Raw genomic sequence first — 23135 nt, 5'->3', positions numbered from 1 at the left:
TATTCAAACATTGAGTTATGTGTCTCCTTAGTTATTACTATCATGCACAGTAGTTGATCTTTTACACGGTAAAAAACAATCGTTATAAAACAAAGTGACACGATCTCATGGTTTAAATGATGACTCTGATGTGAAATACTATCATGAAGTTAATCAAAGGAGGAAGATATTGATATCCTTGGTATAGTGAGGAGGTTGGGAGTGGGTCAGGTCGGACACTAACCAAAATAGCCGAGCGGCTGCAGCAGACGCCGTGACCCTGTGGACGACATGGTAATGTACATCTCCTGTGGTGAATCCTTGTATTATATCTTACTTTTCAGAGTTGGGTGGGATGGGGGTTTATATTTTGTAATAGAATACCAATGGTTCTTCCCTTGATTGGGTTGACTGTACAGTACAGTTAGCAAAGATGTGACAAGAGTGACTACCTAATGTCAGTGTTCATATGCAGGTTTGATGTATTGGTTAACTTGTAGGTTACTATATTGTCTACATCAAGCTCGATGTTGACTTGTGGGTCAGAATTGAAATCTATTCCTAGTCTGGCTAATGTTCATGACCACAACTCAGTAGGGTTCGGATCTCTACATTGGAAGTAGTATCTTATCCCGGATAGTTCGTAGATGATTAATTTGACACTTTATCTGCCCTTCGAAACTGCCTTTGATAGTGAGTAATGCTATATTGTAAAATGCTTCCAATAGGAAATTAAATGGAGGCTCCACAACTGTCTGTGCAATTTGCATGACACGACAGGGATAGGTGAGACTTACGGGTTTAGGATTTATAAGTTTGAGAAGAATATTGGAATGTATATGGACTTCAAACTTGATGTGCATATTGATGGCATGATTAAGGGTGCCAATGGGAACTGTCAAGAATATTCCAAATCTTGGATGAAGATACTTACTATTTTGTTAGCGCCTGGTGGAAACCTTCCCCCCCCCCCCCCTGTGAATTTGCTCTTTCCATTTGGTATCCTTCCAGTGTGAAGGATATGATAAGTATTGAAGATGTACAGAGAAAGGCAACCAGACAAGGAGACAAATTGTCATCTTATACCATATTATTTATAAGGAAAGAGTAGTGAGACTCACGCTTCCAATCTTGGCATACAGAGGTGATGCAGTACAGTTATATTTTTAATGACTTTAGTAAAGAAACAACTGATGTAATAAGATTGACATTCAAGCTATCAGAGGTCACTTGATAATAATACTAAAGATGTGGTTTAGACTTATGTTAGAAAAACACACATTCACTCAAAAGGAGTGGCTGTTTGAGGGAAGGCTGTGTGGTGTTGTCAAGGGCGCTCTGTCTGTTACCTGTTCGGTGACATTTTTTGGCAGTTGGTGTGTTGCGCAGTCATGGGTATGTGGTACATTTCGACGAGAATATTGACATATTAAGATAAACCTCTGGTGTTAAGGAGATTACGTAAGGTTTTCACAGATAATTTGGATTTCTAACAACTGTGTTCCCCATTTTACATTATATATATCCTTATTTTTCATGCTGTTCATAAATTTATGCATTGTCACCTCATATGGAATAATAGAATTGAATGTAATGCCATAAATCATGCTCTGCAACTCTTTCGATATCCCACAGTAGTTTCGATTCATATCTAAACAGATGAATTAACCTTAAATGTTTTTGTATTTTAGTGTATTTAGGTATTTGATGGTAGAAGATCAACAATAATGAGCCCTTATTCAGTTTTTATGTGGTCATTCAGACAGGGAAAAGCCAAATTCCTGAATAATGTTTTTACAATTAGAATATAGTATTAGTAAAAATATAGAAACTGATAGTGTGTGGTCAGACACAGACACTGTGCTGGCAATTTGACTAAGGGTATGTAAATTTTTGGTAAGTTATCAGTTTCTGCAAATGTGAAACTAGCTTTGGGAACTTACTACTATAACAATCAGCATTCTGACTGCTAATTTTTTGAAAACAAGAACTGCTATTGTAGTTAACTATTGCTTGGTTTCTTCATTATTAGCAGGAGTGATATGGTTTACTGTCTCTCTTGCTAAAGAAATTGATATTTACTTTTATGGATAATTCATAAATGGTTTTCATCCATAATGCTGTTATGTCTGGGTTACTGGAAAGTACATAAGGACAGTAGAATGATTTGATTACAAATAGAAATATTTAGATCTTATCCCTTTGACTGATATATTGAAATAGACTTACATATTTAATGATCAGCTTCAACATTGTGGTCATCAAATTAAGCTCCATTTTGCATTTCAGGCAGTGTTTGGGGTGCAGTTGGTAGTGACAATGGTGATGGTCAGTGTGTTCTCTCGCATTATATCATATTATTCATTGGCTCGATGGCTCCTCTGTAGCACAGGGTATGAATTACTTAAACTATTTTTTGCACTTAGTTTTTATATTTTTCTCTTTTTAATGAAGCAGCAATATAGTTTGGTTTTATGCATAAGGATTCTCTTTTGTATATACCATAAAGTTTTTGTTATTTGTTTCCAAGACTCAGAATATTTGGGTTGATGAAATGTTTGGTTTGTATTGTAAACAAAACTGAAATCAGTAATATCTGTTACACAACACCTCTGGAACAGGTTGATGTACTACTTGCATCCTACTGATGAGCAGCTACGAAGCTTGGCAGGAGTTCCAAAGGATAAAGGAAAAAAAGGGAAAGGTGGAGGAAAGGGGAACAACAAAGGAGGAGGAGGAACGACTGAGGATGATGGGACATTCACTGTACCTCGGAGTCTTGATCTGACCCTGGAAACTTCATGCATGGTTCCTGGTGAAGTGATGCAACTCAAGTTTTACACGGAGTATCAGTGGCTTCTTGACTTCTCACTCTGCGCAGCAGTGGTGTATATCATTACTGAGGTATGTGTCAAAAGTTATTGGGCATATTAATTGCTATTCTTTGTTTTACTTGTTGCCTGAGTTTTGAAGTACCACATAAATGTGAAAATTAAGGCAGCCCTGCTTAAAGGTTGGTAATTATGCTTCCGATGAAAATCATGAAGCAACATATTCTTGCAGTTGATAGAGATGATTACTTGCAAGAGAGCAGAAGGTTTAGTTGGTCCCAGGTCTACTCAAACTGGTAGAGTACCTGATTTATATACAGTAAAAGTTTGATAATTATATATGATTATATTAAATTAGCTCTTTTTAGGTAATGAATTGCAAGTAAAATCATTATCAAACAAAAGACAAAACAACATATAGGAAACATACAAATTGTTTGCAGGTAGTAGCTTGATTGGCTGTTTGTTTGGCAATACTTCTTTTAAGCTGATTTTTTATGCAGGGAAGTGACACTATGAAAGTGATAACCAGGTCAGCATGTAGAGTTTTTGAATAGATGTTTTGAATGCTTTTGATAGGTTTTCAGCACTTACGTGGATTACTTTAGCTGCAGGTATGTTAGAAGATGGTTGTTTTATGTGCCATTTATGTTTGTAGGAATAAGACTTGTTTCTAAAGATAGGTTGATAATCTTATGTAGTTATCAACTGGTCAGGGAAGTACTACTTTTCTGAATTAGGAGTGTTAAGGAAGTATTTGGAACTGTCTTACACCCTTCATATCAACATTACTTTTCTGTTTGTGATTCATTAAAACTGATGTCACACTAGATATGATACTTTTCCTCATGCACTGTACATCCATACTTCTTTAACTTTGTGTCTGGACACACTTTTTTCATATTCTATCTCCCTCCTTTTTTCTTAAACCTAAGACTTGATTGAACCTTATTGCCATGATTAGATCCTATGCCAGTAATTAAAGATGTAGATTATCATTTATTCTTTAGGAAAGACAGGACTGAATTCCATTTCCTGGAAACAGTAATGTGAGTAGTTCATGTGAAGTTGCATTAAGCAAGGAGGCTGAAGATTTTATGTGTGGCTGTGCAGTCTTTATTGGTACAGCCACTTTTATTTGAGTCTGACTGTAAAACATTGAAAACTTGTGTTCTAAAGCCTCTGTTCAAATTGGTTGGGAAATGAAATTCTATGTACATTTTTTCTACATGATACATTGTATTACATACATTACTCAGTACAGTCTCCACTGCCACTAATGACTTCATATCTCAAGGAAGTACTGTAAGGACTGAATTCTTTATTATACTCCTTGAAAATGTGAATATCAGGAACATCTTGAATTCCTGTTTTTTTTAGTCATGACCTATAAATGTGAAATTTGATAGGAAAAAGTTCTGCAAAAATCATAGTGTACACAGACTAAGACAAAGTGCCTTGGAGCACTTGTATCCTCTGCAGGCTCTATCTAAGCTTGGAAAACCTCACCGTGGTGCAAAGCAAAGCATATTTTTCGTGCAGTAGACAGTATGTGTCTATGGTAACATAATGTATACAGGAGAATTTCCTCCCATGTCTCTCAGAAATGTAGAAATGTGGTAGAAAAAAGCAAATTAGATTTTTTTCCATTTTTGTAAACTTTTGAATTATGCCCTATAGCAACTTCTTTTTATGAGTTAAGTATCTGCTTCTGAGTCATTTTTCATTTTTCAGATCTTTATGGCAGTGGCCCCTCCTAAGGCTGAGGTAAACCTGAGCATGGTCTGGTGTCTGTTGGCTGTTGGCTTCTCACTGTATCCTTTTATTCACTTTCATTTTGGTGATCACTCCCTTTATCCACATCGTATAGGGTGTATTCTAAAGTATATGTCCTATCCCTGTGATTACAAACCTTTACAATTTTGCCTCCTCAGTGAAATCAGACACAGTAGGTCAGGGAATTTCACAATTATTCAAATTTTTTTTATGTTAATCATCAATTAATTTATCTTACGATAAACATTACAAACAGTGAGTTAAGGTTATTTGCAACAACTCTTCTCAACCAGTCACTGTTAATGATTACTATGAATCTTAAAGTTCAACTAGGGTTTCATTATCTACATTATTCTCTGCACTGAAATCCCTATTATCAGCAGCAAAATATGAAGTCATGAAATGACCATCAGTTGTTGATATGGTACTACTATGTGATGGCAACCATCACAGAAAACCAGCTACAGAAAGGCTCAGTGGATAGTTTGTCCATGGTGATTCTAGTGTAAAGTAAGTCATAATACTTGTTAACTGTTTCCCCGATAAATGAGATAGTGCCAGGAACAAAGAAAGAAAGAAAGACCGCATTCGTTTCCATCCATTATTAGCTGTCATGTGCAATGCTCATGATTTATTTTCTGTTTGGCCATATTAAATGCATAAGAGTTAAGAGAACAAGTTTTTTGGATAAGTTAGTTGGTTTCAGTAGTAATTATCCTATTCAGTAGTCAGAGATATGAGCTTTGAGTTGCTAAGTCATCTTCCTAATATAGTTAGACTAAATTCATGCATAACTAAGTTAGGAATGAAGATAGTTTTGCTTCCATTAAGGTTGATATCATTGATATATTTTGCTTTTACACATACTCCAAGTCTTATTTGCCTTAACACAGTCCTCAGTAAAGTCTTATTTTCACTATGCATGCTTTATTTCCGTGGCGAAGACTCAGGAGGAGAAAAGGCCATGGTTGTTCTCTCATATTTTACATACCTCCTCATAGCTTTAGGAATGTTGATCCTTGATGAAAGCAAGCTGGAACTGGGCCTCGATATGGCATACTCAACATTCAATTCTAGCGCTGCAGCATTCCTCAAAGCTCAAGGCATACCATCTGAGTAAGTTTACTGTGTTTATTATTCTGATAGGTGACCATGATCAGATATTTTTTTCTACTGAAAGTCTTGCAGGTTTTAGGTCCATAAAAGTTTTAGAATGGCTGTAGACGATTACAACCAGGTGCCAAGACATGTACCTAAAGTTTGTTACTGTATAAAGTTAAATGAAGATCCAAAGGACATATTCTTCTTGTGTTTTATGCTGTACCATATTACTTTTCAGAGTGAATAGGCATATTTTAAGTGAAGCTTTTATATGATAAAGAGACCAGTCATTAAGTATACCATAGTGACTAACATCTTGACAATTTTGTTTTTATAGGTTGCTGCTGTAGATGGCTTCCTTTGTGTCATATTGTTCACCTACATACTAATTGGGAAATAGTTTGTGAAATTAGGATATATTAATTCCTGGTACAGTTAGTGGTAAAAGGATCCATCTGTTGTAAAGCAGTTGTGAAAATTTTATATTTTTACTCAACATTTGTATCATAGTGGTTTGGTCATATGGAGAGAATGAATGAGGAAAGATTGACAGAGAGGATATATGTGTCAGGGGTGGAGGGAACAAGAAGTGAGAGACCAAATTGGAGGTGGAAGGATGAAGTTAAAAAGATTTTGAGCGATTGGGGCCTGAACATACTGGAGGGTGAGAGGTGTGCAAAGAATAGAATGAATTGGAATGATGTGGTATACCAGGATCAGTATGCTGTCAATGGACTGAACCAGAGCATGTGAAGCATCTGGGGCAAACCATGGAAAGGTCTGTGGGGCCTGGATGTGGATAGGATGTGGATAGGTTTCGGTGCATTACACATGACAGCTAGAGACTGAATGTGAACGAATGTGGCCTTATTTTGTGTGTTTTCCTGGCACTACCTCGCTGAAGCGGGGGCTAGCGATGCTCTTTCCTGTGGGGCAGGTAGCGAGAGAAATGGATGAAGGCAAGCAAGTATGAATATGTTCATGTGTATATGTATCTGTGTGTGTATGTGTATGTATATGTTGGTATGTATATGTGTGTATATGGACGTTTATGTATATATGTGTGTGTGTATATTAGTGGATGGGCCATTCTTCGTCTGTTTCCTGGCGCTGCCTCGCTGATGTGGGAAACAGAGATCATGTATAATAAATGAATAGATAGATAATAAATATATATATAAACCCTTTTTCAGTGGTCCAGCATCCAAAGTGACATTCAAGATTGTTCTTGCCATGCTCTGTGCATTAATTGGTGCATTCTTCACATTCCCTGGACTCAGATTAGGCAAGATGCACTGGGATTCTCTCAGGTGGGTGACATGAACAAAAATTGTTTTCATTTGTTGTAAGTCTTCATTTCTGACAACAACTCTCTGAGACAGATAGTTTTTATCTTTCTTAAAGTAAAGTCCTAAAAACAAGCAGTAAATAGAAAGGCACACTACCAGTCAGAGTACTTTCCCCATTCTTCAATTGAGTGGCCTTAAAGAGTTCACTTGTTATGAGCCAAAAGAACTTTCTACATCCTGTAAGGGACATTTCATCATGTGTGACTGTTAACACCTACTACCCCCACCGGATAGCTTACTTTATTGCACTAGCACTTTAGTTGATTCCTCGGTTAAACTTATCCCAAAGTTTACATGCCAACTATGCAGAAGCGGCATACTTCAGCAACATAGTATGTAGTCATTTATTATTTCTGGAGCTTATAAGTAGTAGTTGGTAGGCAGTCACCAACCAGGAAGGTATATTCTTGGTACTACCTGCCTGGGTATCTCTTAGGAGGGTTATTGATGACTGCATAGCAAGCCAGCACTTTAATGGTTGTCAAGTTGCACACCTTCAACCATGGTAGCTGTCTTTTCTTTTTAACTCACCCACACATGGACTGCTGGCAATCTGTTCACAGACATACAATCTCTCCTTGTCGCACATAACTCTTGACAACATTAAACTCCCGCAGTTCATTCTTCATAACTCTAGATTTTCCTGTGGTGAGCACTAGGCACTAGCACTTTCATATTTTGGCAAAATGGTAGGAGTGAAAATTAGAAGCAGTCGTTAGGATCATGAGATAGGAATATTAGTTAAAAACAGTAAGAGTAAGTAGTAGATAGGAACATTAGGTGTGAGCATTAGGTAGAAGTAGTAGTTGGAACATTTGGCAGAAACATAAGATGACACATTCAGTATTATTCAGTAGAAATATTAAGTAGGAGCCTCTGAAAACAATGCCCAAGAATTGTCCTCTGCCAGTGGCCTATTAAGGGTGAGGCACTAAAGGCTAAGAAGTGGCACTGGAGTTTACCAGTTATGGAGACTTTTGCCATGGCCACCCCCTTTGGTAATGGGCCTAAGAGATGCACATAGATTGATAGATAGATAGAAGCCTGAAGGAAGTAGGTTTCTAAGTGGTTCTCACCTGATTAGATTTTTTGGTTTATTTTGCTTTTATTGTAAAACAAAGTGAGAGAGACATTGCCTTGAGGTCCATCTGTGTAAGAGCAACATCATTTTCCATCAGATTCAGGCCTTGCAAAGTTTGTAGTTTTGTGGCTTGCTCAAGCCTTTTTAGACTCTGACTCTTCAAAAATACACTCAAACTGCTCTGTCTCATAGCCCAGTTGTACTTCATTACCTTCCATTTGTTCACATGTATTTTATTCTTTCTCCTTTTGCACACTTTCTCTTAATGAATTTGAAAATGGTATGTTTTTTATATACTTGGGGTAGGCAAAAAAAAAAAAAAGGCATCAAAAGTGTGAACTAAGCCTGAATGTCCATGGGAATGAAATGTGGGTGAACAGTTGTTTTAGGGTGGATTGTGCCTGGGACTTTCCTAGCTGTCCTGCCTAGGGAAGTGTTTAGTTTCTGGCTCATTTTTAGTAGTGTTTCATGAATATATTTATGTTCTATGGGAGAAGGGGTGTTGTTGATGAGTTAGAAGTGCTTTATGTGTATGGGCTGGGTTGGTGTGGATGGTTTGAATTTTCCATATCATTTTTCCAGAGTTTTATATTTCTGTAATGTACATTTGATGTATGTTTGATATATGCGATTGTGAAGATTTCTACCTTAATGTGTAAGAATAGTTTTTCTGTCTCTGCCTTCATTTTTTGCATTAATCTCAGGTTTTCCGTAGATTTTTTTGTCATGGTTTTGGCCTTCTTATTGGAGTTCATAGCCACTGTGTATGATTATCTGATCAGCTATTAATTGGTACTGCTAACCAACTGTTAGACTTGTCATTAACATGTTTATCTTTCACATTCTGACCAAAACAGAATGTTCTCTAACCTTTTGACCATATAAATGATGTGTAATCACAAAGTAATGAAGTGTTGGTAGTATATTTCTTCCATTGATATGATACCTTTGATTTACACATACGTTGTAGGTACTGCACTGAGAGTAAGGTGCTACGAATGCTGTTCCACTTTAGTTTTGTGGCACCCCTGTTCTTGGTGACGATGTGGATCAAGCCTGTTTCACGACGGTACTTCACAGAATATACATGGCCAGGTCGAAGTTACCCTATGTAAGTAGTTTTATCATTATGATTATTAAAGATGTTTTGCATTCATTGGTCTTATGGCAGTTTCCACTTTAAAGGAATTTTTTGATACTGTACACCTGGCTTAGGTTGGGGTGTTTGTATACATGCACATAGGAGTAAAGACATGGTCATACAGGATATAAAGAGTTTAGAGATGGGGCAACACAAATGATAAACTTTTTCCCTTTAACACACAAATAGTAAGTACGTATTCAAAAAGAATGAATGACCAAAAACTGTTCTGTATTTCACCAGAATGAGTATAGCTAGGTGGAGAGTAGAACTGCAAGTATGAGGAGGGATAGACTGCTGAAGAGCATTTGTGAGGGAATGTTTCAAGGATTGTGTAGAAATGTTTTAGGATCACAGTGTACAGAGAAGGATATTCCTGAATCACTGTGATAGATGTTGAAATGGGCCCATAAGTTGTGAAAGCATCTGTACAAGTTTTATTCCATGAGCTCTGATAGGGGCTTGTACAGTTAGTTGGACAGAGGTTGATGGGCTTGGGCATCCCATCAGCTGATCTGAGATGGCTTGGACCCCTGTGTTGATTTGAATAAAGGTTTCATTAATTTGCAAGATTTTATAAGTTCCTAAACCCACAGCCAAACCTTGGATATCACTGCCATGTGATCATATAAGAAGTAATGTTTTCAGTCAAACCCATTCTTTTGGGTTCCTCATGCTTATTTAATATAAATTTTCATTTACAGAATGAGCTCAGACATGTTTGACATTCTTCGAATTGTGTTGATTATTTTTGTGGGTGTGGTCCGGCTGGGGATGATGCCCTACTACCTACAGTCTTATCTTAATCTTGCCTATGAGAAAATTGAGGCACAGAAGAAAGAATCAGGCCGCATCACAAACAAGGAACTGCAGAAAAAGGTTTGTTGATATATCTATCTGTCTATCTATCTATCTACTATCTATCTATCTATCTATCTATCTATCTATCTATCTATCTATATCTTTGGGAACTCCCATCAAGAGGGTGGCCATGGCAAAAGTCTCCTTTTATCCCTGTATTTTGGCATAATGTGATATGATAGTAATGTTGTCTGAGTAAGAAAGGGTGGATATGCCATGGGTTGTGATTTTGTGAAGTCGTGGAGGAAAAGGTTAAAGATGGTGCTGCCCTAAAATGGGTTGAAGACACAGGTGTATGCATATCTGCATGTCTGACCAACTTTTTCCCATTATACATTTGGATGAAGTCTTCTTATGATCTTTGTGGATAATGAACTTTTTTCTGTTACAGATAGCACGAGTGTTTTACTACCTGTGTGTTGTAACCCTTCAGTACATTGCTCCAGTCATTCTCTGCCTCTTCCTCTCCCTTATGTTCAAGACTTTAGGTAAGTTTAAATGTTTTTCATATATATATTGTGCCATGATTTAAATGCTTGCATATGTTGATGTTTGTGAGAATGTGCATAGTTATCTAATTGTAGTGTGCGGGTGGGGACTTTTATACTTATGGACTCCATGTCTTGAATTTTCTTTGCTATTGTAGAACTTTTGACATTTTTGTGTACAGTATGATCCGTCACTTCATTGTGATCAGTCTCTTCATTCATTACTCGTTTTCCTTGTTAGGTACATTTATGGCCTCCAACCCTTCACTTTAATTCAACTGTCAGAGGGATCATGTTTATTGCTCACCTCTGAACTTTCTTCAGCTGTTTGTGATTTGTCCCTTTAAGCATGGTGACCAAACTTGATCAGCATATTTCAATTTAGGTCTTCTGTATGTTGAGAATAGCTTGCTGAACATTTCTTATCTATATATTTAAAAGGAAATTTCATATTTGCTAGTAGATAGTTTGTCTTATTTACAGTTCTCTTGACATAGTGTTCTGTTGACAGGTAAAAGCACTCTCAACCATTAAGTCTTACTTATCTAACACACAGATTCCTATAGTTTGTTTCCTGCTTGATTTATTTCATATCGAGGCTTTTTTTTCCACGTGTCCCATCTTCATCTTTTTGTATTTATCTGAGTTGAACTTATCAGCCATGTATAACCCCAACTTTTGAACATGAGTAAGTTGTCTTTGTAATGTGATGAAATCTTTGTAATGTTTTTTCTCACGACCTTAGCATCATCCGTAAAGATTTATTTGGATATAAGCCCAGTCCTTCTGACAAGTCATGTATATGGATTCAAAGAGCAGTGGTACCAAGCCCTGGGACACAGTACTGATAGCCCCAACCCATTTCAAAAAGGCTTCTCAGATCTGTTTTCTCTATTCCTTTCTATTAAGGTAGCTTTTTTTTTCCATCAAATAATCACCTTATACCTCTCTGAAAATCCAGCTGTTTTGCTTCATCCTTCCTGATGCTACTCTCCAAGTCTGAAAACAGCAAACAAATGTGAAAAAAATTAAACAGTAGATTTGCTGAAATAGTCAGTCTTCTTCTTACATCGTTTTTGAGTTGCACATAGCTTTATTCCCTGACTTGGTGAGAAATGTAATCCAGCAAGCTTCAGAGGGAGGAATTAAGGCATTTTTGGAAATCATCTGAAAACTGAGAAAAACGATTTCCTCCAAGCTCAAGCTTTACTCTCTTGATTATTCTCCCTTGAACTCTAGCAGTTTGATATCTTTTCAGTGTTGGTATCTCAAATTGTATTTGTTTTGCTGAGCAATGTAGTTACAGTGTTTAAACCCATATAACTTCCCCATTGTTCTCCCATTTGCATTTATTGTATTGACAACTACATTGTCTACACATAGCAGACAAGCAGTATTTGTGGAATGCTAAAGTATCATTGCTGTCTCTCAGGAGGACTTAGTTGGGGAGCATTACTAGGAAGAGTAAATGAACCAGAGGAATGTGGCCTCTTACCAGACTCAGAGAATGAGAGAGTAGCTACCATACCAACCTTACAAGATGCTGAGACTGTTATGGAAGCTACAAAAATACTCACCATTGGAATGGAGGAATTAAAGAAGGTATGTAGTGGATGAAGACTTTGGAACAGAAGAGGTGAAGAAGCTAGTCTTTTGAAGGCAAAGAAGTCAGTCTTTTTAATTCTTTATTATGATTAACAGAAGGATATCATCTTTTCTTTTCATGGGTTAATTTAACCTTGAGAAATGCACATCCACTAACTTTGTCTCACTAAGCACCCTTACACTTTCAGGTGTTTACCACTGAATTCTACCGTGGAGTGTTTGGATTTACAACTTGGTGGTGTATCTTCTCATGGTTTGTCTCTGGCACATTTGGCGTCGCATACCAGTCATACTTTACTCAAGGATAAAAGGAAGATGTTATATGATGGCTATGTATCTGTATTAATTTATTTGAGAAAGAAGCTGGAGATACAATTCACTATATGAATTTTTGTATCAGCTCTAATATAAGGAAGATACAAGGAGTAATATTTATGTAATGTATGTCAGTCATATGTTACACAAGGGTAAGGCAGAGTTTTAGTTGTTTGATGTATGTTATTTTATGTCCCATGTTTAATAGTAGTGTCTATTTATATTTATCCAGCCAAAGCTTTTGGAAATTTATTGTGATTTACAAGATATTGATGCTAATCAGTTATGGTGTGTGGAAAAAAGTAGTGGCAAAGAGAAAATGGGGATACTAAGAGTTGTTATCTTTGGCAAAAGGAAAATGGAGTTACTAAGAGTTCTTATATTTTATTGTTTTGTATGGCTGACCCATTCTTTAACATGTCAGTTTACATCATATTACTGATTGAAGGAAGATACAAGCTAAGTTAGTGCCACATGTGCTATGGTGGCACCAAAGTTGCTAGCAGTCCTAAGCTAGTACTTACAGCTATATCTTTATTTTGTTTATTGATATGCGATGCAGAACTATAATTTTTTGTGAATTTTATTTGCTACAGTATTGACCATATTTAGAATAGGATAATGAAGGCAAAATCTTCTCTTTACTTTTCAGTTGTAGGCCACCTTTACATATTCCAAGTGCCAAACACCCAGTACTAATGCAGATTTCATGAGCAATTTTGCTTAATGCTTTCCTTTCATGCCCTTGAGACAAGTTCCACTGCCCTTCAGAGCAAAAATGGGAGAGAACTACTGTTACATCATTAGATAAACACAAGAGAGAAATAATTGATGGTAGATGTAAAAAGATGAAAATAGGTAGCAGTAATACATGAGGTGGAAGTAATACATGATTATTGAAGATTGAGAAACCAGAAAATTTCGTTGTAAGAATGTGTAGTGGTGCTACAGTGTGACTGGCCAAAGAACCGTCAATGGCATAAACTACTATTTCTTTGTCCCACTTAGTAATTTACAGTATTTAGATGCAGTCGTCACAAGATTGAAAATTTTTCATGCAAGGAAAATGGTGGAAATTTATTTAGTGTTTTGTATGTTGAAGAAAAATGATCATGGAAAATAATGTAAGAGTATGGTTTTGACCAATTCTTCCAAGTCAAAACTGGAGGATTATATTTTAAGAAGTAGATCAACCATTAGATTATGCCTTAATTAAGGATTATAATTTTATAATTTATATTACAACTTTCATAATTTATTAGATTTTTACAGTACGCTAGACATTATAATCAATTACAATAACAAATCACACAAAGCATTTTCATAACTCATATATTTTATGCATTTTTAAACTTTAAAAGTGTGATGAACAGTACTTTATTCCAAGGTACATAAGTTTGTTGGACTGTTACTTATCCCTGATATGTAAGGCCTTGAAATGCTTTACATGAATAATTTAAAGCATATGTGATGGTATATTCACTTTTTAAGAAGGGATATTTCAAGCAAGTTCAGTAATTATTCATCATTATTTATTTGAAATATCAGGCCATCTTTCCTAAATGGTATTTGTATTTAGTATTTTTGATTACAGAATGCTGTATACAGAGCACAAATACTTTTTAAGAAATGCACAAAAGTTTTACCCCCTCAGAAACTGAATTCATAATGAGTTAGTTGTTTCTTGCTCTGAATAGTTGTAGTTCAGCGGCATCATGGAGTCTACGAAAATACAGTAATCAACATATCAGACCACCTCAGGACATAGAAGGATAATAGAATGGACTTCAGACATAATATGATTGCTTACAGAAAAATACACCATCGTTTAACACTGATAACTTGAGTAGCCCCATTGAAACTTTTTTGAATAAAGTCTAGTTCAAAATATAGTTTCTAGGGATGGTCCTGAGGAAATGTGTAAAATATGAAATACTTTTGCTAATGCTATTCAGAGAAATGCATTATGCAAGCAATAGATACCTTGAGCACAACTTGTAGTATCCCTGTAAAAGAGGATGAGTTCATCAAAGCCTAATAATCTGATCAAACCCTGCCAATGAAATTAGCCATGAATTACTGTGGGATTCAGTGATGTATAAATACAAAACAGTGTTTTGCTTGATAGCTATACAACCTCTGTGGCTCCCCTGAAAATATGGTCAATGTCACTAAAACGATAGGTATTTGAGACTAGTACGGAATTTTACATTGAAATCTGTGAGGCAACATGCAATTCTAGAGAAAATGTGCCAAGCTGATGTTGAAAATAAGGCCAGGGTTACAAAACCCAGCTAATTCTTGGGAATTTTCTGAGGACCTTTAAATAAAAAGAAAGGTAATATTCAAGGTGGTATTATGTGTGTCTAATTGGCAGATGAAAATGATGCTGACAAGATCCTGCCCAAGAGCAACTGACAGAATGTTGCATGAGATTATATCTATCTGACCATCTACCTTTATCTTTGATGCCCATTCTCACCAGGAATTCCCATCAAGGGGATGGCCACAGCAAAAGCCTCCACTTATACCTGTCCGAACATTCCTTCCTTGCCTTACGTGCACCATTCCATGCATTCTTCCCACATTTCTCTTCAGTACTCTTCCACTCTTCCAGTGTCACAGGTTGTCTTCCTTTCATATCAACCCCTTTAATAGTATAATCATACACTCCTTGTAAACTCCCTGTCTTGCACTCTTTCCACATGGCCAAACCACCTCAAATTATTGTTTCACCAACTCTGCCACTCCATAATTCATTTCCTTTGCATTTCCTGTTACGCTGAATCTTTCATACACCCCCTCATTACTTTTTTCATTCCATGTAGTCATACTTCATGCTCCTCTCAGAAACTTCATTTCCGCAGCATGGATTCTTGACGTCTGTAACTCAACCCATGCCCATGTTTCTGCAGCATAGCTCATGGTCCAGAGAACTGCTGTCCCAAAATTCTCTCTTCACTTCAATACTTATACGTCTACCCTTCGCTATTCTAATAACTAACCCAGTGGCTCTTCTACCCTGTACTGCTCACTCCCTTATCTCTCATTCCATATCACCAAACTTACCCAAGATAGCTCCCAAATACTTAAATTTTGTCACCTCCTCCAGTCTTTCTCTTCCATCATCTATGACACAGTTTGGTACACCTTCTTCTCTCACTCTATTGGGCTTTGAAAAAATTTATGCTTTTACTCCATATCATTTCAAATATCTTTACTTTACTTTTACTTGTGTTTACCTTCTCTTGCCTATGCTTTCACATTATAAACATACTTACAACCTTCTGCAACTCCTCTTTGCCCTCAGCAAACAACAGTTTCATCTGCAAACAAGCATCATTAACCACCATACCTCACCACCATACTTCATCTGTACACCCCATTTCCCTAGTTTTCCTTTCATTTCTGTTATCACTCCATCCATATACATGTTAAAAGGCCTCACACCCACATATATACAGAAAATTTTGCTTAACTTTCTCTCCAATCTTACACATTCATTTGCAACTCTACAAATGGCTTCCACACCATCTAACAGTTGTCTCCTTACCCCATATATTCTGAACACATCTCATGAAGTAGTATTCCACTCAACTCAATCATATGCTTTCTCCGGATCCATAAAAGCTGCATACAGCTTCTTACCTTTTGCTAGATACTTTTCAAGAATAATTCTCATGGTATGATTCTGGTCCATATACCCTTCACCTTTTGTAAGACTCCCTTGCTCCACACTTATTATATATTCAGTTACTTCCATCCCTCAATGAATCATTACTCTTGCATACACTTTTCTTGGTGTACTTAACAAACTTATTCCCCTGTAATTGCCACAGACTTCCTGTTATACATAACTGTATGCATGAAAAATGGCTTGTTGATTGTAAATACAGTACATAAGGTAGAGTTCTTGCTTCATATAAAAACTGACAACTGTATTGTTACTGGAACAGCTAAAATATTTAGGTCCCCATCTGAGATATAATATGAAGTAATATTAACTTGAGTGCATTACATCCTCTTGTTCAGTGTGTGTATGTCTGTGTGGTGCTGGTCACTGCCCCCCTGTGCTATACATAATTGAGATTTATGCTTTCTGGCTGTGAAGATAACTCCAGTGGTACATGTAAGCAGCAAAGAAAAGTGTTTAAATGAATATGAATATTTGTATTTCAGTATCAAATAACTTAATTCAACAATGATTTCTGTATAAACTTATGAAAGTTATGATTTACATTGCTATCTAGTTTCAGTTTACTTGCAGTTCATACAGTATTTAGTGTACAGCACCAGATGCTTTCATGCAGTATTAAACCTCATGAATCACTTGACTTAAGATTCAGGAAGAAGTATCTTACCTGTGGCTTACAGTACTGTAACAATGTTGGTCACATTTTCATCCACAACCGCCATATCTGTATTGTCTGTCAGAATTTAGTGACAATGTAAAAATTCCCTTGTATGCATTCTTGATCATTTATTTTACAAAGAGCTCTTCAGCTTCACCATTTACAGTTTCATTTACAGACTGAGTTGTTTCATATAGGTTATAGTTAATCATGTCTTGAGTAAACCAAGGAAAACGACTTGAAATGTTCTCCACATCTCACCTTTGAAAAGTGAATTTGATTCCATGGCCAAGGAGGGTTGGCAGGGAGGTTTTGGCATGGGTAGGGGTTACATGTATGTGTTCAGGCCCCATGCAAATCAAAGCTTTCATACAGGGAACATGCCACAGTCCATGATAGGGAGAAGGCATGTCCTGATATCTATATTTTAGATGTTTGTAAATTTAGTGTATGGATTTTACTGTAGTATGGAACTGACTTGCTGCTTTTCTCCGTCCTTTGGTAGTCATCCATACAAATGAAGCATTTTTTAAGGGGCACAAGAATTTGATATTATTCCTTTTAGAAAGGTGTATGTGAAGCTCTGTAAAATGATCACTGAAATGATGTTGATAGTGGTTCAATTTGTATTCCCAGCGTGTCGTAGAAGGCGACTAAAAGGGGAGGGAGTGGGGGCTGGAAATCCTCCCCTTCCATATTAAATTTTTCAAAAGAAGGAACAGAAAAGGGAGCCAAGTGAGGATGTTTTTCTCCAAGGCTCAGTCCTCTGTTCTTAACGCTACCTCGCTGATGTGGGAAATGGCGAAATCGTATGAAAAAAATAATCAAAAGCCTGTATATATACAAAGCTTATATTTACAAGAGCTTTTTAGTGATACTTCAAGCAGTATGGAGATAACAGTTGTCCTTTTAAAGATCGTATATAAAGCTTTTCGATATTAGTGATGAATTTTGAAATGTATTGTAGACTGTATTGCCATCATGAAATTGTAAGTAAATATGAGTATAAGCTTACTTCAAGTATACTAGTCTCCAGTAAATACTGTGCTGTACTACCATTAATAGACTCTTGAAGGAGATAAGATTCCAGGAAGAGTATCAGGTTAATGATTTACCTAATTACCATACCAAAGACTGCAAAATCTCGACAGAGTTAAAAAACTGTGATAAATATGTAGTGGTCATGTTTTTAATCCTGTAACTTCTTGACATCAGATTGTCATTGATATATACATGTTTGTATAGTGGTTTACAGAAGTCGGTTGTAAGATAGATTTCGGATGATATTACCAATTGTGCTGCATTTGTAAGTTCGACAACATTTTACAACAAGGGTTAATATTACTGGAAATAGTGCAAACATCATTTTTCGTTTTGAAAAATGTGTAGTGTTTGATATATCCTAAACTTAAAAAGATACATTACACAAATATTTTTCAGACAATGACTATCCAGATTTTGAATGTATATCAGTACTACATGACTATTAATGATTTTTAGTAGTACATAATTTTCATTTCTAGATGCTACATTAATTATTTCAGTATTTCACTTATATGTATATCTATCCATCTTAATCTTTGACATATATTTCCCCTGGGAACTCCCATCAAAGGAGTAACCATGGCAAAGAGTCTCCGCTTATTCTTGTCCTCACATGCCTCCCTCGCATATACTATTCCACACCTTCTACCCCCATTTTCCTCTCTCCAGTACTCTTCCACTTTATTTCCCAATGTCACAGGTGTTCATCCTCTCACAAAAACTCTGATCATATTATCATATACCCACCTTTTAAACTCCCTGTCTTGCATTCTTTCCACATGCTCAAATCACCTCAAAGTATTATGTTTCACCCTTTCTACCACTCCACAATTCATTCCCTGCCATACCAAATCTCTCATACTCCCATTTATTACTTTCTTCATTCCATCTAATCGTAGCACATGCTCCTCTCAAATGACTCATTTCCCCAGCCTGGATTCTTGATCTCTGTGACTCTTCCCATGTCCACATTTTGGCTGCATAGGTTAGGGTCAAGAGGACTATGCTGTCCCTTAATGCTTTCTTCACTTCCATATTTACACCTCTACCCTTCTTTCATAGTCTGTTTCCTGCTGCTACCTCGCTGATGTGGGAAACAGCAGTCAAATATGGAAAAAAAAATCATTATTCTGTTGAGACCCAATTACTTTTCTGTCCTGTGCTATTCTTTTCCATATCTCTCCTTTCATACCACCACACTTACCCAAGATAGCTTCCAAATACTAAGTATTCTGTGGCCTCTTCCAGTCTTTCTCCCCCAAATCTATAAGGGTTTAGATACTGCAAGCAGACATAAAAGTTTGCTACTACAACCATGAAAAAACTTTCAAAGTTTTCAATAATATATGTCTGATTTCCTGGCACTACCTCGAGGTAGCGCAAGGAAACAGACGAAAGAATGGACCAACCCACCCGCATACACATGCATATACATAAATGCCCACACGCACATATACATTCCTATACTTTTCAACATATACATACATATACATACACAGACATATACATATATACACATGTACATATTCATACTTGCTGCCTTCATCCATTCCCGTTGCCACTCCGCCACACATGAAACAGCACCCCCCCTCCCCCACAGGCACGCAAGGTAGCGCTTGGAAAAGACAACAAAGGCCACATTCGTTCACACTCAGTCTCTAGCTGTCATGTGTAATGCATCGAAACCACAGCTCCCTTTCCACATCCAGGCCCACAAAACTTTCCATGGTTTACCCTAGATGTTTCACATGCCCTGGCTCAATCCACTGACAGCACATCAACCCCGGTATACTGCAATGAATATTATTTATTCTATTTTATATATTTTATTATACTTTGTCGCTGTCTCCCGTGTTAGCGAGGTAGCACAGGGAAACAGACGAAAGAATGGACCAACCCACCCACATACACATTTATATACACACACGCCCACACACGCACATATACATACGTATACATTTCAATGTATACATACATATACATACACAGACAAATACATATATACACATGTGCATATTCATACTTGCTGCCCTCAGCCATTCCTGTCACCACCCTGCCACACATGAAATGGCACACCCTTCCCCCTGCACTTTCTTTGTCTGTTTCCTGGTGATACCTCGCTATCGTGGGAAGCATCAATCAAGTATAATAATAATGATGATATATATATTATTGAGAACTCTGAAACTTCTTTCATGGCTGAAGTAGCAAACTTTTATGACTGCTTGCAGTATTTAAATGAACCAATATACATTGTTGTTCATTTAGTTTTCCTACTTCCGAATACAAAATTTATGTAAATTAAAGTTCTTCAGACAATGATGTCTAATCCTGCTCCTGTAACAAGTGTGTAGATCCCCTCAGAATGTTATCTTCCCTTTGAAAAAGTACTTCTGTGCATTATCTTTTTCTCTAAACTACTCCTTTATGATTTAGTTTTTACAATAGTTTATTATTGTTCAGTATATCAGGTAATGCATTTATACTTATCCCTATTTTCTTTGTGTTCGAAACTTTGTTAGTTTTACATATTGATATTTTTGCTCAGGTTGTTGTTATCTCTTTCTTCATCATTCTCTGTCACTCTAAAGAAAACTAGCAATGAGAGCTAGATATGGATTCTTTTAAGAAATTTTATCTTAACTGTCATGACTATTTCATGCCTTAGTTACCAGAAATGTAGCTGTGCATTATGGTTTTAATGTCTTTACAAAAGCAAGTGGACAGTTTGAGAATACAAATCTTAACTTTATATAACTAGGCAGTTAATATTTTATATAATGAATCACAGGAGGATTATAGAAAGTCATGTTTAGTATATTGAAGGCAGTTATCTACATGTTTTAATACAAAGCTTCCATATCTACATTTTTTGGGCATCGCATGATAAACATCATGTGATTATTGTTATTTCACACTTTCCACCAACAGTTAGATATGAAATTTGGTAATATCCATTACTGCATAATGTGGATTTGCTGTTATTTGATCTCAAGCCACAGAATTTTGAATGAGCTCATACAAGAAGCCTTGTAGATATTTGTGTAAAAAAATTGTAAATAACATTATGGTGAATGTTGATATTTCTAATAAAAATACATTGAATTTTTTATCCTTGTATACCCGTTGCATATTTGTAGTGACCCAAAAGTTTCATGGATAGACAATTGAAGGCCTACTTGCAGACAGTCAGTTAAGAAAACTGAGTGCACTAATTACTTCCAATAAGCATCTTTGGTGTACAGCAAAGGAATGTAGAGGAAAACTTTTTAATAGCCCAGGGTTGCTGGAGGTTCATCATTTGCTCTCAAATGTCTCTCTTACTTCATTGAGCTGAAATAAATGTATAGGTTTGCTTCCATATGATATCAAAATTAAAATTGCTAGAATATTTAGTTTGATTTCATACTGGTTAAGTTTTATCCTTGTAGATATACTCATAAAGATGGGAAACCACTAAAACAGCAGCGACAATATGCGCTTGGAAGAACAAAGACTGTTTCACATCTGGAATACCATGTTTAGTGAATGGGAAGTGAAATGTCAGCTGTCTGTTTTCAGGATGGCCTTTAGATGTGAATAAGTTGGCAACATCAACAAGGCTCATGAAATAAAAAAAATTGAAATAGGTATCACCAGTAAGGCACACTCATCAGAACACAAACTGATGCTACTGAAAGTATAGTGGAATATCCACTGAACTCAACACTAACTGGTAAAGTTGATTATATATACCGATTGTCCAACAGAATACAAAGCCAAACAGCCATTGTATCATTTCCTTGAAAGTGATAATTTTATCTTGACCACTCATTCCAAAATGAAGTGTTGATTACAATATTTATCCAAGACTGTCCTGGCTTTATTGAATGATTCATACTCTGTGGAGTAGTGTACTACAATTCATCATGTTCACCAAAATTCTTTTGATAAATGTACTTTGAAACCTATAATGCCTTTACATGTAAACAGTGTACAAATATTTTTTTGACTGAATACATAAACTATACTATAGTATGTCACAGTAATGTGTGTGATCTAGTATTTGCTGACAACCATGAGTAAAAATGTAACACAGTAAGTCCTTCGATGTATTTAATTTTCTTCATGATCATGAGCAAACATAGACTACATATGTCTATAATTACTGTAAGTGTTATTTGACTTTGCCTGCTTGACGTAACACCACAAGGCTGAGTCATTGGGAGTACATTCTCATAAAAAAAAACTTGTCTCTTCAAAAGGAGTCTACATTTCTCAGCTACTGGAAGAAGTGCAGTCTTAGTAAATTGATGTTAAGGTAATCATAAGTAAATGAAAATATCTATAATTGCCCCAACAACCCTTTCTGAAAAGTTCTTAATGTTACCCAAGGACCCTTTAACAGCGGCTCCTGCAACCCAAGGGTGTGTTACACCTAGTAGCAGAGACAAGATGAACTTTTGAAATTATGTCAAAGTGTAATAATGTGATGGGATACTGTATGTTCTACCTCCCATTTGCCTTCCTCATTCTATCTTTGTTTCTCCTTAAGAAAGTGAAATAACAGATTTTGCCCACCAGGCATTTTTCTTTGCAAAGTTATTGCTAATTAAATGTAGGAATCCTGTGGAAGGTAGCACAGTACAAAGGTGTCACCATATCTCTGGATGAGGCAAGTAGTTTTGTGTACATGATCAGCTGGATTTCAAAATGTGTCGCAAGCATCAAAGAACTCATATTGGCCTGTTCTACTGGAACATCCCTGCCATCAAGACAGTTTCAAGTCTTTGTGCAGCAGCATCACTTGTTTCTAGCTTATTGCACCCCTGAAGCTGCGCCACAGGGAACCAGCGATGCCAACCCCATACTGTAGCACCATCAGACTCCGGTTTTCATGATCTCCCTACTCCTGCATCTGTAGTCGCAACCTTCCCAGATGATGCAAAGCTTTTATTTTGATTATATAGTTTTTGATGTGTTAGCCATGTTGTATATTTGTGTGTCCTACATGCATAGACTCACACTTGTGCGAATATTATGCACATAACTTTATAATGGACCAGAGATGAGTGTTATGAATGAACATATAAGAGAAAAGAAAGGAAAGGTCTTAATTTCTTATTCCTACTGTTGAACATTGGGATTAGAAAGTTGTGAGAACTTTTGTAATTTTGATGAGTTACAAAGACTTCAGTACGAATAGGGGTCTCCCCATTTCTCATTATTCCCT

At 36.5% G+C, this 23135-nt stretch overlaps 1 protein-coding gene across 1 annotated transcript; it reads left to right on the top strand.

Annotated features, from left to right (window-relative positions):
* The first annotated feature begins 134 nt into the window (after positions 1-134).
* emei (transmembrane protein 161-like emei) lies at positions 135-21030 on the top strand. Its single transcript, XM_071669333.1, has 11 exons — positions 135-273; positions 2269-2372; positions 2601-2883; positions 4545-4624; positions 5487-5702; positions 6881-6997; positions 9088-9228; positions 9963-10137; positions 10511-10607; positions 12040-12209; positions 12401-21030. The coding sequence occupies exons 1-11, from the start codon at positions 271-273 to the stop codon at positions 12518-12520; spliced, it is 1506 nt and encodes a 501-aa protein (XP_071525434.1). The 5' UTR covers positions 135-270; the 3' UTR covers positions 12521-21030.
* The last annotated feature ends 2105 nt before the right edge of the window (positions 21031-23135 follow it).

The sequence above is a fragment of the Panulirus ornatus genome, chromosome 14, assembly GCF_036320965.1.
Source record: "Panulirus ornatus isolate Po-2019 chromosome 14, ASM3632096v1, whole genome shotgun sequence".
In the NCBI taxonomy this organism is placed as follows: domain Eukaryota; kingdom Metazoa; phylum Arthropoda; class Malacostraca; order Decapoda; family Palinuridae; genus Panulirus; species Panulirus ornatus.
The sequence above is the reverse complement of the archived record's forward strand: the minus strand, read 5'-3'. Positions and strand labels throughout refer to the sequence as shown.